The following is a 15,459-nucleotide window of genomic DNA, read 5'->3' as shown; positions in this document are numbered from 1 at the left end:
CATTCTCAGGATCCACTGAAATTTATGGCTTCATGTATTATTTTTATTAATGTTAATTTTATTTGTATTTCAGTGCTTTAAAATATAAAGACTTCAAGACTTTTTATGGAAACTGTCTTGGGGCAGACACCTCTATTAAAGGGGAAATTTTTCATATACATGTAATTAATGAGAAATATATTTAAGATGATGTAAGTAATTTAAAATTCTATAAGGAGGTTGTTGTTTAGTAGAGATTTTAAAAGAGAATCATTTTAAATTGCTGAAAGTATATTCCTTTTAATTTCTTTTAACTTCCGTTGCCCTTCCCTGTTTATTTTTGTAATAGAAGCCCATGTTTTATTAGATAAAATGTCACACATAACACGTAAAGAAATGGTGAGCGATGGTAGCAAGTTAAAACTATTGGATAAAAAGCTGAACTAACAAAGGGGAGAATAAGATGTCTTGAAACAGTGGGGTGCTTATGGCAGCTTCCTAGAACTCTTGAGCAAGATCCATGCAGTCAGCTCTGCTAGGCAGTGGGGGACAGGAGGGTTGGTCAGTTCACCCCCATAACCCTTTAGCACACAGGTGGCAAACACAAGGCCAGCAGGCCAGTCTGGCCCTCCACCTCGTTTCTACCCAGAGGCAACTCAGAGCTCTCACTTAGCTGTTACGGAGTAGTTACATTTATACAATCCAAAATTTTCTTCAGCTTTGAAGGCAACTGTGAGGCTGATGTGGTCCCCGGTGAAAATGAGTCTGACACCACTGTTTTAGAAGTATTAGGTTGTGTGTATGTTTGTGTATGTGTGAGAGAAAGAGACACCTATAAAGGTTTATTTTTGTTTTAAAATTAAAGAATTTTATTTTGAAGTTAAAGACTCATTAAAGCTGGTATGTGTAAGCTTTATTTTTAGATGCTTTCCATTTTTAGGTCTTTTCTGAATCATGTTTTCTTTTGTTGTTGCAGTGATTTGCTCTCCTCTGAATACATAGAGAGGCACATTGAACGTGGAGGGAAGATTGTGGAAGTTAAAGTAAGTGAAATATTTCTGCCCCAGGGGGAGATTTTTCAGAATCTTTTACATACTGATTATGATTTTAACTTTTATTGATACTTCTAAGGTACAGTATTTGGGTTTTTATATTAAAGAATTCATCAAGAAAGTGTATTCCCCATGGTGTGTAAAAAACATAAAACCTTTAGTTATCAGAAAAATAATTCTCAGTGTACTGTAGGAGTCAGTGGAGTTGTGTTTTATAGAATTAATATTGCTGCACATGGTTCTTTTTTTTGATTTTATCATTGTAAATAATTTCTGAAATTTTTTTCTAAGGTTAGCACTGAGAACCAAGAGGTGAAATCTTGGGCCCAGGGCAGGTACACAGCTTTTTATTTAGTAGAGAATGTCTTCTCCTGGTAAAATTATAAATTTATTAGATCTACTGGGAACTCCCAGGGAGTTTTAAATCCCTGGAGATAGAAACGTGAAGATCCTAGTTCTCGTCAGGTAAGTCCTGAAAAGATTTCACACAAAGAAAATCCTTCTCCAACTATAGGCATAAGAATGTGTGCAGCCCTGGCCAGGTGGTTCAGTTGGTTGGAGCATTACACCAAGAGGTTGCAGGTTCGATACCGGTGGGGCCACTTACGGGAGACAACCGACTGATGTTTATTTCTCCTCACCCTCCCTTCCTCTCTCTTTCAAAAATCGATAACATATTCTTGAGAGAGTATTAAAAAAACAAATAATATATGTACTTTTTTTCCTATCTGCTGATGATATAATCTTAGAGCATAGGAGACCAAACTCTGCCAAAGGGCTACTTTAGGCCCAATGTTTAGTGAGTGCATTTTAGCTAATTGTTTATTTTCTTCTGAACAGTGTTCAGACTATGTATTTTGCCTTGTTGGAATTATATCGATATTTGTATAAATTTGCTTTCTTTTTCTGATTATATATTTAAAACATGCTCACTTTAGAAAACTTGTAATTAGAGATAAATATCAAAAAATAAAAACATCACCCTTAAACTCTGAGAGATAATTTTTTTCATTTTGGTGCATTTCTTTACAGCACTGTTTTGTCCTATGAGCATACTTATATTTTTATTTTTTTTTACATAGCTGGTATCCCATATATACAACATTGTAGCTTACTTTTAAAAAGTAAACACTGTATCATACTATAAGCATTTTCCCAAGTTATTTTCTCTCAAAGCCTATCTTCACTGCTTTTCTTTTTTTTTCTTTTTTTTTATTTAAGAAACGTTTTCTCAGATTCACTGCTTTTCAATTTAAATATATTAGTGTCATAAAGCTTCTTATTCAAATTAAACTCTCGGTAAGTAAGTAACTAAAATAAATTACATTGTCTTATTCAAGTGACAACATGAAACAAACTGAGTTTTTCAATTATATGTAACTAAATAAAGGAAAGCCTTTTATTATGGAAAAATTCAAACATATACAGGAGTGAAAGGAATACTGTAATGAATTCCACATACCCATTATCCAGCTTCCACAGTTATAAACATTTTGACAATCTTTTCCATCTCTACTTGCATATGTGTGTAGTATTTAAAAGCAGATTCCCCTCCCCCACCCCACCCCAAAAAGCAAAATACAGACATTGGTATTTTCAGTAAATACCTTTCTATATATCTATACAGTTCTAACTGATAAAGACTTAAAACAAAATCTGTTAATTTTTACATAAATGACCTAGATATAATAATTATGCCAGTTTCTCCAGACAGTTATTCTGAATTTAAGATGAACTAATTGGATGGTTGGTTGGTGTATATCACTGCCTCACTGTACGAAGAATGTCAGAACTCTTCTACTTAAGACATGGGAGAATGGAGCCGTTTTGCTCCTGGTTGAAAAATAATTACCCAGATTTAAAGTCTCTGAGCTCCTTTTATTTTTATTCCTGTTTATTTAGCTTTGCTTCTCAATTTTGTATGATGCTTTTCTGAATGCAGAGTATACCTTATTTCTTGTTAAATTAAAGACAAAAGGAGACAGGCGGTTCAGTATGTGTTTCTGTTTCTGTCTGTCCGGGGGACGATGAAGAATGCGTAGGAGCGTGGAGGGCAGATCCAGCTGACAGTGATCTGCGGTCTCTGCAGTAATATCCCTTTTCAGGAAACTTGGACTCAGTCAGCAAAACGTACTCTCCACTCTGAGATCATTGGGCTCCATGGGTACATACAACACCTAGAGCACTGACCTTACTGCACAATCCTTGATCTTGCAGCCTGAGAATTGCATTTTTTTGGTTGATGGTTTGCCTAACCCCCCAACCCTATCAAACCAGGGAAATGATAAATCCAAAGTTCATTCAGACCTGTGGGCCAGAGGAAATTACTCTGTTTAAGAAAACCACGTTGATCTCACCCACCACCTCCATTTATTTCTAGTTCATTTAAAAAATGAACTGGAGAATCTAACTCAAAATTCTCCTCTGGCTTTTTTTCCAGGAACCACATCGAAGGTGCTGAATCTTGCCCATCCATTCAGTCACTACCGAGTTACTTTTCTGCTGCTACCTTGTGTCTTGCCCTCTGTGCTTAGCTGTGCTTTTCTTTTTACATGGAATCTGTGACATGGAATCCTTTCTTTACTAATGACTCACAATTTTCTTAAGCTTTTCTTTTCACTATATAGTATGAGTCAAAAACAATTGTAAAATTGTAGCTTTAAAAAAAACCTTTTTTTCTCTTTTGTATCAGTTTGCTAGGGCTGTCATAACAAAGGACCACAGACAATGTGGCTTAAACAACAGAAATTTATTGTCTCACAGTTCTGAAGGCTAGAAACCCAGGATCAAAGTGTCAGCAAGGTTGGTGTCTTCGGAGGCCTTTCTCCTTGGCTGTCTTCTCCCTGTGTTTTCGCACAGACTTCCCTGTCTGTTCTGTGCCCTAATTTCTTCTTCCTAGAAAGATACTAGTCAGATTGGATTAAGACCTATCCAGATGACCTCACTGTAACTTAATCGCTTCTTTAAAAACTCTGTACAGATATGTACCGTCTGATGTACTGGAGGTTAGGGTGTCTGCATATGAATTTTAGGGGAATACAGTTCAGCCCGTAACAGCTTCCCTAAGAGCCTGTGAATTTTTAAACTGAATTTTCTCCTAGGACTGATGTAAATAATAAAAGCCAAACTCTGTGTGAAAGAACGTTTTTTTGTCAGTCAGCACAGGGTCCTATTTATTTTGAGAATGCAAAATTAAAATCAACGTCATTATCAAATCAGGTTTAAACCGTGGCTAGAAATCAGTCTAGTAAATGTCTCTGCTCAGATGTTACGGAATCTTCATTTCTGAAAATGCAGGTTCAATGCATTTGATTTAAGGTGTGAGTATGAATGTGAGAAAAGGAATACATTTGCATAAAAAATACACAGTAGCTGCATTGGTGACTCTTGTAGATTGTAGTTTTATGTTTGAAATCTTTTCATTGTAAAATACATCATTGTCACAGAAATTGCTAAAGGCGAACACCCTAGAACCCTATCCAGTTAGAATCTGCGCTGGGTCAGTAGTTCGGGTGCTGCTTCCCAAACCCGAGCCCCTCCCTCCTCTTCTTCTGAGACTTGGGGACACTGTGCTGACTTTATGGTCATTCTTTTCTCATTTAGTGTCATAGTTTATCGCCCATGCATGTATCCCTGTAGTTTAGTTTTGCCTGTTTAGGTTTCTTTTTTAAAAATAAAAATAAACTTGTCTCTTGGAATTTTTTGGTTTCCCCTTACCTTTATTTTTAAATTCTCCCTTACAAGCTATTTGTTGAAGAAACCAAAGTGTTTATCCCATGCAGTTTCTCAAAATCTGGATTTTGCTGTTGATTGCTATTTTATATTTACAGAAAAATGAAATACACTTGGTGATTTTTCCTTAAGATAATAATTTGTATTACCTGCAAGACATTCCGTACATTATTGAAGGCAGTTTTATACCCACCAGACAGGTGCATAATGCTGGTTTTAAAGTGCTATTAATTTTTTTCAAAGGTTACAAAGATAAAGGCTTTAAGCAGGAAATAATTTTGTTCTTCAATGAGACATTTTCTTTTTAATTTTTGTTGAACTTATTGGGGTGACATATTATATAGGTTTCAAGTATATAATTTTATAATCATCTGTATGTTGCATCGTGTGTTCACCACCCCAAGCCAAGTCTCCCTCCATCACCATTTATCTCCCCTTTTCCCTCTCTGCCTCCTCCTACCAGCCCCCACCTTTCCCTCTGGTGACAACCATACTGTTATCTGTGAGTGTGTGTGTGTTTGTGTGTGTGTGTGTGTGTGTGTGTGTGTGTGTGTGTGTGTTTGCTTGCTTACTCCCTTCACCTTTCTCATCCAACCCCTCACCCCTCCGCCCTGACAGGTGTCAGTCTGTTCTCTGTATCTATGAGTCTTTTTTGTTTTGTTTGTTTATTTGTTCATTAGATTCCACATATAAGTGAAATATTAATCTCATCTTACACTTACATTTCCTTCCAATTCATTTAAAAATTAAATTCCAAATTTGCCCTTTAGGGAGCACTTTGTGTGTTTGACATGAACTTTCAAAGGATTTAAACATAAATTCGAATTACCCCAAATAAACAGAATAGCTTGGGAACAAAGTCTTTTTGTTCTGATTGTAGAAAACGATGGCTCTGGATTCTTAAGGTAAAGGAACTGGAATTGATAAGTAGCAACAAATGAGTGTAAACGATGCTCGTTGCTGTTTGTTAGGTAGGGTTTTTGTGTGTTGAATCTGAAAGCTGCCAGTATTCTGGTAAATGCAAGTTTCTAGTTATGCAGCTTTGGTTAATTACGGTTATAATACTAACAGTAATTGCTCACATTTATTGCTTGTGATGTGACCAGCACACACACACATGTATTCATTATGAAAACAACCTGTGATTGTAAATATGACTGTTTTTATCCCACTTTACTGGAGACTGAGGCATGGAGAGGGTACTTGTTGAAAATAACTGTACCGAGTGGGGGAGCTGCAGTTCGAAACTAAGGTAGTTCAACTCCAGTGCTGACTCCTGAACCCCATTGTCCACCATATAGTCTATGTTATACAAAATAGGGTAGCCATAAAAATTGAAATGTATTTTATTTAAACCTATTATGTACATATTCATTCTGGAGGTACTGGACAATCACTCCTTTATAGTCTGATTCTTAAACTGAAAAATGGTGGTCTACTTAAAGACCCTTTTAGCTATTTCTCTTAAATTTGGTTATGCTTTTGGGTAAATTTTCTGTAATGTCAGTTACCTTGGGCAAAAATGGTGAAGACACACTTCACTACAAAGTCTGTTTTATTTTCACATCTCAGGAAAATAGCCCGGGTAGGAGTTTTAGAACACTAGGAAGGGATTTTTGAATCCTTTGTATAAACCAAGAATGTGTATAGAAGGAGGAAAGGGCAGCTTTCCTCAGGGCCAAAAAGTAAAAGTAGACATCTTGGTAGAGATATGATTTATTATATTTATAACCAATAAAAGATCATGTCCAGTTATTGATATCATTAACCATTTCTTTTGGTTAAATTCTATGATGTCTTATGCTAATAATTAGAAGCAACAGCTGTGGAGAGTCCTTTTTTATCAGCTCAAATTATTTCCAGACTACTGTCTGTGAGCACTTGCACCGTGTCCTTGGATCAGGATCCCAACTGTAAGAATGGGTGTGTCCAGAGACACGCATTGTACATTATTGACTTTGGCAATTGACTGGTTACTATCCACCACTTAATTGAATGGAGTGCACTCAAGTATCATTGTCTCAAAGTCTTAATTATGTCCACAGTGGCATTAAGAAGATGGATAAGAAAGCAAAGGACTCTGGGTCAAGGTTGTGAAGCCTGAAATTAGATGACGGAATTGCAGAGAGGCTGTGTGTTGGAGAGCAGGTGTCAGAGGAGAAAGTGTCCACTTAAGGGTGGAAGAGGTTATTGTGACTCTAGGGGACCTTTCACTCTGATGGACTGGTGGTACAGTTTTCATTAAAAACATCTTATAGGCAAACTGAAACAGCTACTGTCACTCTGGAAACAGTATGCCAGGAAGTTGATAGGGAAGCAAGGACAGGTCTGAGTTTCTCTGCAAAATAGCTTTTCTCCTGCTGTTCACATGCATCGTCCTTCCCTGGGGTTGGAGCGCCCTGGATGATTGCTAGCTTAGCCCGGCGCCATCTCCCGGGCGGCGCCTGGGTACAGGCAGAGTGTCAGTTCCTCTTGTACTCATTTTTGTAAGTCAGATTTCCAACTCATTTCTAATTTCTTTAAAAAAAGGAGGGGCTGGTTCATTCTTTCTGTGTAAATGATAGGGGAAGAATATTGGTGGAGGACAGCTGTAAGAAGTCACTTAGAAAATTTTGAACATGCAGACTGTTAAGGCAGTGTAGACCCACCCCCAGCTCATGCTACCTTTGTAGCTCCTTTAAGCCTGAACAGCATCCAGAGAAAATTGCATGTAATCGTGACTTATATTCAGACTGTCTCATGTCTCCTTTTCCAGATTTCTCCAGGAGGAACATAATTCTCAACAGCTGAATACTTTAAGAAATGAACAGTGTGTTAAAAAACAGTGTTTCTTAAGGTGTCTCTTAAGATGTTTTTTTGTGAAAGAATCCCCACAAACAATTGTATGGTACTATAAAATATTGTGAATTTCTTTCTTAAGTAAAATATGTTCTCCAATTGTCATTAGTCACAGAATTTAGTGTACTTAAAATGTAGGTTATACAGGGTGTAGCAAAAGTAGGTTTATAGTTCATATGGAAAATAATACAATTATTAATAAACAGTAATACAAGAATAAACTCTGTGTTTTGCATACTCACAACTGTAAATCTACTTTTGCCACCATAGGTGGGTTAACGCTGTAGGTTAATGACTATGTTCTATTTCTTCTACTTTTTTGGTGAAAATATCTTTATTTAACATATCCTTTTATGATTCATTGCATATGACCGAGTAGTGCATAAATGCTTTGAACTATTTACTTTTTGGGCACAGGGAGCACAGAAATAGCTGTTAAACTGCCAGAGTGTTGTTATATGTACTTATTGCAGCGGAAAAGATGAACCAAGGGTTAATCTGCCTTTGGTTATCCTGGGTATCAAGTGTCTTTATTGATTCTCAAAACTGCATTACCGTCCAGAAGCTTGGTGCTTTCTGTAGAAGCAAAAAGGATAAGCAGTCAAAAAGAAAAGAAAAATGAGTACTGAGCCACCCATACCATTGCATCAATGATGAATTTTCCTAAGTGGAGATGTGTGGGGTTTTTTTCAAATAGCCGTTAAGTTGTATTTTTGTTTTTGAGGCAGTCTTTGAGATGAAATGTAAGCATCAGCCACTGCAGCCCAGTAATCTATCCACAGGCTTTTAAAAATCTCCTTTTTCCTTTTTTTTTAGGAGAGTAGCTCAGCAACAATATTTCATATTTACAGCTTTCCTTTACATTTAAGAAACATGGTTTCTATCTTGAATTTTCACCACAATAGTTCTTTCAGAGGCTCTTGGATAAGGGAATAATACTTTGTCACCTAGACAGTAATTAAGTCACATGGCCTGGGAAGATGCTTTTGGAAAGGATTTTTTTTAAACAGATCTATTTATAGAACTTGTTACCTAAGCTCTTAGTTTCATCACTCTAAATTTCAAATAGAAGTTTCAGGCGTTTTCTCTGGCTCTGTGGAGATAGGGCAGTCTCTATCCAGTAAAGAAACTCAGTGATACGAATCTTAATGCCTGCTGAGGGGCAGATTGCCAATCAAAGACCTTTAGTTGGCCCTTTTTTTTTAAAGATTTTATTTATTTATCTTTAGAGGGGAAGGGAAGGAGAGAAGGAGAGACACATCAATGTATGGTTGCCTCTTGTGAGTCCCCTGCCGGGAACTGGCCTGCAACCCAGGCACGTGCCCTGACTGGGAATTGAACTGCGATCGTGTGGTTCGCAGGCCCACGCTCAATCCACTGAGCTACACCAGCCAGGGTAGTTGGCCCTGTAAGTGGCTCCTGCTGCCCTGGTAACTGGGATTTTTTTTTTTTGTAAAGCAGCTTCATATGCCATAAATGGAAGCGAGTGTGGTCTCTATTTGTCCATTCTGGAGCACAGATTCTTTACTGAGTATGTGTAAATAGAGTTGATTAAAATGATCATGGTTGAGAAAGCAATGCTAGGAATGTTCGGCAGATGCAGTTTTCCCGTATTTTAGATCTTCATTCATATTCTTTTCCCTGCGCTATCTGGGAGAGTTAGGTTGAGAACTCTCAGCACTGAGCCTAAACTTTGAGGGCAGAGCCTGAGGGGCAGGACGAAGGAACTCTGCAGGTTCCTCGGTTGTGGTGTGGCTGTGGAGGTACCTCACCAGGTTTTCTTTGAGCAGGGGAATATTTCAGAGGTCACGGCTATGGACATGATACCTGTTTACACTAATAAAAAACGTTAAAATTAGATGACTTGGAGAAAGTTCTTTCTCAATTTGTTTTATGAAAACAGTTTAGCCATGACTTAACATTAGTTTGACTGGTAATAAACAAGAATGATTTTAAAAACGATTGCTTAATATATTCTCCTTAGATATGAATATTAAGTTACTAGATGTAGCTACATTGTTTCAAACTTCATTATATTTATTTACTTCCTTAGTTCCTACGTGCTGACATAAATGATTTTTTTAAACCTCAGGATTCTACAAGAATAAGCACTAGACTTTCTTAGAAAAATAAATACACAAGTAGGATTAATCTTCTAGTAATTGAATAAGAAATTATTGAATGGAATCGTGGTGGTGCTGGTGGGATTCAGTTCCAGGATCTTCTGAGTTAGCGATGGTTCTGTAATTGCAGACAGGGTCAGCACAGGAAACCTTGTCCTTTGAGCCCTGTGGGTTTGAGCTGCTGCCCAGTTGTGAATACTTTCAGTTTTAAATAGTGAATTCTGTCAAAAGGAGGGCTCATTAATTTTCTCTGTTATTAGCATAAGAGCCTTGATCTCCTCACAGTGGTATTTTGAAGTCTTTTGTACCCTGAACAAAAGTGTAGCTGGAAAAGCCATTTATTTGATGGTTGGTGTGTGGGACTCCTAGCAAGCGGGTGCCCTTGACCGATGGTTACCATGTGTTGCTGTGCTGTAGAGAGACTCCACTTTGTTTTGCTGTCTATCCACTCCGGCTGCAGGAATACATCTCATCTTGGAGGCAGATAACAGCTGCCAGGGGTTCAATGCTAGTCACTTGCAAGAGTTCATTTCTCCTCCTTACTCAGTTGTCTTCCTTAAAACTATTAGTGGCACGTTCTTTCTAGCTCATGAATAGAATTAAAAAAACTATAGTGACTAGCAGTGCTTCTGTTTTATAAAATTTTCAAAATTTTGTATTTTTGCCAGTAAATATGTATTATACCCCCAAAGACTCTCATTTTGTGATTACAGATTTCCTGTTTTATACAGTCCCCCTCTTTTGAATCATATTGATCTCTTTGTGGGATCAATACTGGTAACTGGACTGAGGACTAAGAGTAGGAAAATAGCAGACCCTTTCTATGGCACTTACTAGATGCCAGGCAATATTCTAGTGTTTTGCATGTGTTATATCTCAGTTCTTCAGCAGTGCCCTTGCTGTTCTCCTTTTGCAGATGAGGAAACTGAGCACAGAACATTTAAGTAACTGGCCCAAGTATTTGAAGCGAGGCAGTGTGGTGCCAGAAATCACGTGTCAGCCACCCTCTCTGTAGAAACATTCGTAATAGCGGAGGAGTTGGAATGCAGACATTTAAGTTACAGTACTTCTATTTACCATTTGTTAGCAATTGCTTTAGTAAGCCACGAATCAAAGAGGTAATTGTTTTGGCCAGGTGAGTTTCAATTATTCTAAATATAAAACTTCCATTACTCTAAAGAAAAACAAATGCTTTCTAAGGAAGTCCTGTTCTTTCCAACCATTTTTTCTGGGGTTTATTTTTAGCCCTTCTTTGTTGTCCATAGGTGTTACACTGAGTATTGTGCGGTACGAGGGTTGCCGTAGCTTCTAAACTGGAACCATTTGAAACGTATTGCTGCCTTACACATGGCAAACACATGGCTCAGTTCTTCTGCTCATCTTATGCCTGTGGGTGAATTTATCTGCATCTGGAGGAAATGTGAAGTTTTATGGACAAGATTGAACTAAGCCGAAACATATCATCATCCTGCCAAAAGACTGCAAAATATTTGTTGTATTCCTGCCAAAATACGCCCATCCCCCTCCCCTCTGCAACACACTCACACACACACACACACACACACACACACACTGAGAATAAAAGGGCTACCCAAATCTAATAAACACACTGATAAAATGCTTGGTTTTTTCCTCACATGTAACAGCTCTTCCAGGTATGTCTGGTAACTTCACCTTTTACCCACCCCTAGTCATGTCTGTAGCATCTCCTTGCGGAGCAGACAGTGTGTGCACTTCCCCCTGGCAGGCTTCTGCGGACATATGCTCCTCTTCCATCTTGCAATCAGTGGGTTTCAGGAAGGTCTCAGATTTCATGATTTAATTCTCTTTGCATTAGGGGAAAAATTCTTTGGGGATTAAGTAAATTTTGCTTTCCCTTGGGACCGAAGCCAGGTTGCTTTAGGTCTGTCATGTAGAATGCATCAGCTGCCCTAATGGCGTGGTTGATTATATGCAGTCTTAACTCTGCAGCCTGAGGAAAATGTATTGGCCCATTACTGGTTCATGCAGGTCAGGTATCTTAGTGCCGGGAGAGAGGAAAAATGGAAAGTGACAGCTGGTGTCAGCGTGAGTTCTGTTTCTAAGCTCTGTTGGTAATGTATTTGAATAGAAGGTCCTCTTTATTTTCTTTCTGGTGTTAGATCTTTTTTCAATTCAGTATCTAAATTATTTCATCTGTTAATATTCAGGCTGTTATCTATGAGCTTAAAAGATGTGTTCAGCTATATATATATATATTTTTTTAAAGTCAGTATCACTAATGGTATTTCTATAAATAGAACCAATTAGCTGTTTTATAATAGACTATTATTCCTATTTTAATTCTAATTAGAGAATGAATCTTTTCATTATATAGTATGTTGTACATATCTACTGTTGCACTTTTATTTTGAAATTCAGAGTGAACTATTAGAGTAATTATGAGTGAGCAGGAAGTTGTGAAAGTGTTGTTTTCGACAAGTTTGAGACAGGTTTGAAGCAAAAAAACACCAGAAAAAATAACAATAAAACCAAAAATAAATTATGCCCTTGGGATTGTCCCAAACTAATATTGTTTTCTTATTCATTTTAAAAGTTTTTATATTTTGGGTGAATAATTGGCCACTATAAAAATAAGAACAGGTAATATTGAGTGGTTCGAGTGTTTACAGCCATTTGGGGGCAGTACTTGATGAGGGCTCTAGTATCAACTATCAAATATAGTTTTGTCATAGCAGCCTTTTCATTACATTGAAGAGGTAGAAAAGGAGGTCGGTGCAGGTGGACTTGGTTATTCCCAGAGGAGACTCCTAAAAACTTCAGCACATTGACAGGGAAGCTGATGTTAGAGATTTACAACAGGATAGGAAAGAAGCCCATAAGGTCAGATAGCCTCTTTGTGTTCTCAACCCTCTTTTCTTCAATAGTTATGTGTTGAGTGCTTGCCATCAGCTCAGGGACAGAGCTATGACAATATATGATGCAATTCTTACCATCAAAGCTGGCCGTTTAGTAGGGCGATAATCATAATAAAAAATAATTACCAAAAAGTCTTTTTAAGCGACAGTTATGAGAGTGCCAAAAAGAGATGCCCATGTTGTCCTGAAGGAATTTGATGGGACACCTGACTGTGTCTGGTTGGTTTGGGAAGGCTTCCTTGAGGAAATGATGTGAGTTTGTAGTTTGGAAGATAAGTAACAAGCAGGTGAAACGGAAGGGGAATAGTTTTTCAGGCAGTGAAATTAGCATGTGCAAAAGCCCAGAGGACCTGATACAGCATCTTGGTGCCTGAAAGGAACGGAAAGAAACCAGAGAGGGTGGACAGACCAAGATGTGGAGACAGTGGTATAGAAGGAAGAGAAACTGGGAGCATAATGTTTCACCAGTCTCAAATCAGGTGAACCGTAAAGGAAACAAGGCTAATCATGCCTTTGGTTACTTTCTGCCTTTGTTTTCTCTCAGTATTCGTGAAAATCTGGAGCGTGAAAATCTCTCACTCTCTCTGGAAGGGAGAGCAGTTGCTTTGGTAATTCCATGTGGGGCCGGTGGGCTTTCCACATAACAATTCTATTTTGGACAGAAGTATTATCTTCTTGAGATCATGCTACATACTTTTCTATTTCTAATTTTTTTGAAAAAATTTCTTGATTAGTATTAACAGATGGGACTAGTCATTTTTCTTTCTAAGTCCAGGAGAGATAGACCTGGACTTAGGTCTACGTCTAGACCTAAGACCTTAGGTCTTAGGGCTAGATAGACCTAAATTTAAATCCTGTCTCTGCCAATTAATAGTTATGTGGCCTGCGATAATTTACTTATTTCTTTCCTGCTTTGTTTTTCTCATCTGTTAAATGAGGAAGGACAGACACATAGCCCAGAGCTTTGGGTATGGGAAATGTTCCACAGACTTCAGTATTGGTGTCATTATTGAGGGAAAGTGGCAATTTGTAAACAATTCTTGGCTAGGATTTCGTGGCTTCTACCTATTCTTCCTGATAGTTTCTGATTCTGCTCAGGACACAGGACACACCCCAGGATGACCAGCAGGAATCCTTCGCTTCCCTGCTTCATAACGAGACATTCTTCTATGCCACAAGACTGCCGGTGCCATGAGACAATTAGTCCAAAAGTAGACTCCCGTGTGGACTTGTACTGTATACCTAGCACTTAGCAGACTTGATGTCTGCACCTAGGAAACAATCAGTATCTGTTGAACAACAACAAAAGTGAGTGAAAAAATGAAGGCAGGTGTTTGGAACTTGGGTAGTTTCTCCTGTTCACCCAACACTATGTGCAGTTTGGACAGGTCTGGGAGAGCATATTATTCCCCCTTCTATAAAAAGGCACATATGAACAGGTAAAAGAAAAACCAGGTAGTGAGACTCAGGTCCGTTTGCCTGACACTAAGTTCGGCCCGTGTGCTGAGGCTCGTTTCACCTGTTTTCTTTCCAGGGTATTTTGGAGCTGCTTCTTAATCGACTTTAAATTTTAAATCATGAAGTACCAGCAGATGACCTATATTAAAAATGTCTATAATTTTGAAACATTTCAAACATGAAAACTTGTATAAAATGTTATAACAGATATCCCCATGTAGACTTAACAAGTTAGCGTTTTGCTGTAGTTTCTTCAAATCTTTTTATGTTTTTTAAAGCCTATTAATTCTGTGTCAGTGTATCTCCTATGTTATTTCTGTTATACTTTGTTCATGTCTTTGCTCTTGAGCAATCTTACTAGAGTTTTTTTTAATACATTTTTCCAACCAGCTTTGCTTTGTTTCTGCTTTTTTTTTCACTTAAAAAATTCTGTTTAGCACCACCCAGACATTCTAATACAGACATTTTTCATTATCTATGTATATATTTTATAATTTACACCATGACTTTTCTATAACTCAAATTATTTAGATTTTATACATATTTTTAAATTGTTAAAAAATTTATATTTAATATTTAAAAACTTTTAAAACATGAGCATCGTTTCTTATCGGTTTTAACTTTTATTCCTTAGTCACAAGTGCAGGGTACAAGATAGTGATTCTTTGGGAGTTGGCTAGTGATGAGTTCTTGAACACAGTGGGGCTAGAGGGAAAACGATGCCGCAGTGAAACCTTTTTTGGCACTTAGAAGTTGTCCCTGTTTATGCTTCCATCTTTTAAAAAAGCGTAGACAGGAGGAGGAGACAATGGGAGTGAAATTAAAGGAGGGTAAGTTCCCTCCTTTAGGAGGAATGGAAGTGGAATTAAAGGATGGAAGTGGAAGAAAAAGCTTGTTTCTTTTTTTCCTTGCCCCAGGTCTTCAAATAGTTTACATTTTCTTAAAAAAGAAAACAACATTTTCTTTTCAGATGGAACAAAACCCTTTTTCTTTCTTTATCTGAGGGATACCAAGTATGCTGTCTTCTGGTCAATTATATTTCTTCCTGTTATAGTCAAACATCAATTACAGAATAAGGTTTCAGGTAATATGCATCTCTTATGGTAAAAATTTTGTATAGAGCAATACATTTAAACTTCTATTCTTTGCAAAAAAATTCAATTATGAAGTGGTTTCCTGGAAAGAGTTATAATTTCATGAATTTGTAATCATCTAGTCTCTGTATGTGGTCCGCATTGATTTTCCATTCCCCCAATTTAGAGCTGCATCTCCGAGAACCTGATAAGTACATCTCTGCGTTCCAGTAATTTGTTGCTGAGGAGCATCTGGTGGGGACCTAAAATTTTTTAGTAGTCTGATAGGAGATTGATAGTTATATTA

At 37.5% G+C, this 15,459-nt stretch overlaps 1 protein-coding gene across 7 annotated transcripts in view; it reads left to right on the top strand.

Moving 5' to 3' along the window:
• The window catches only part of ADAM22 (ADAM metallopeptidase domain 22), a 231,285-nt gene that overhangs the window by 122,555 nt on the left and 93,271 nt on the right, over positions 1–15,459 (top strand). For all 7 annotated transcript variants that reach the window (XM_037066113.1, XM_037066112.1, XM_037066110.1 and 4 more), the window contains exon 4: positions 956–1,022. In XM_037066113.1, the coding sequence (XP_036922008.1) occupies positions 956–1,022 (67 nt within the window). The remainder of the gene's footprint in view (positions 1–955; positions 1,023–15,459) is intronic.

Source organism: Sturnira hondurensis, unplaced genomic scaffold, assembly GCF_014824575.4.
Source record: "Sturnira hondurensis isolate 20B ecotype Veracruz unplaced genomic scaffold, ASM1482457v3 Scaffold0016462, whole genome shotgun sequence".
NCBI classification, from domain to species: Eukaryota; Metazoa; Chordata; class Mammalia; order Chiroptera; family Phyllostomidae; genus Sturnira; species Sturnira hondurensis.
Note: the sequence above shows the minus strand (reverse complement) of the source record. Positions and strands in the feature narration are given on the sequence as shown.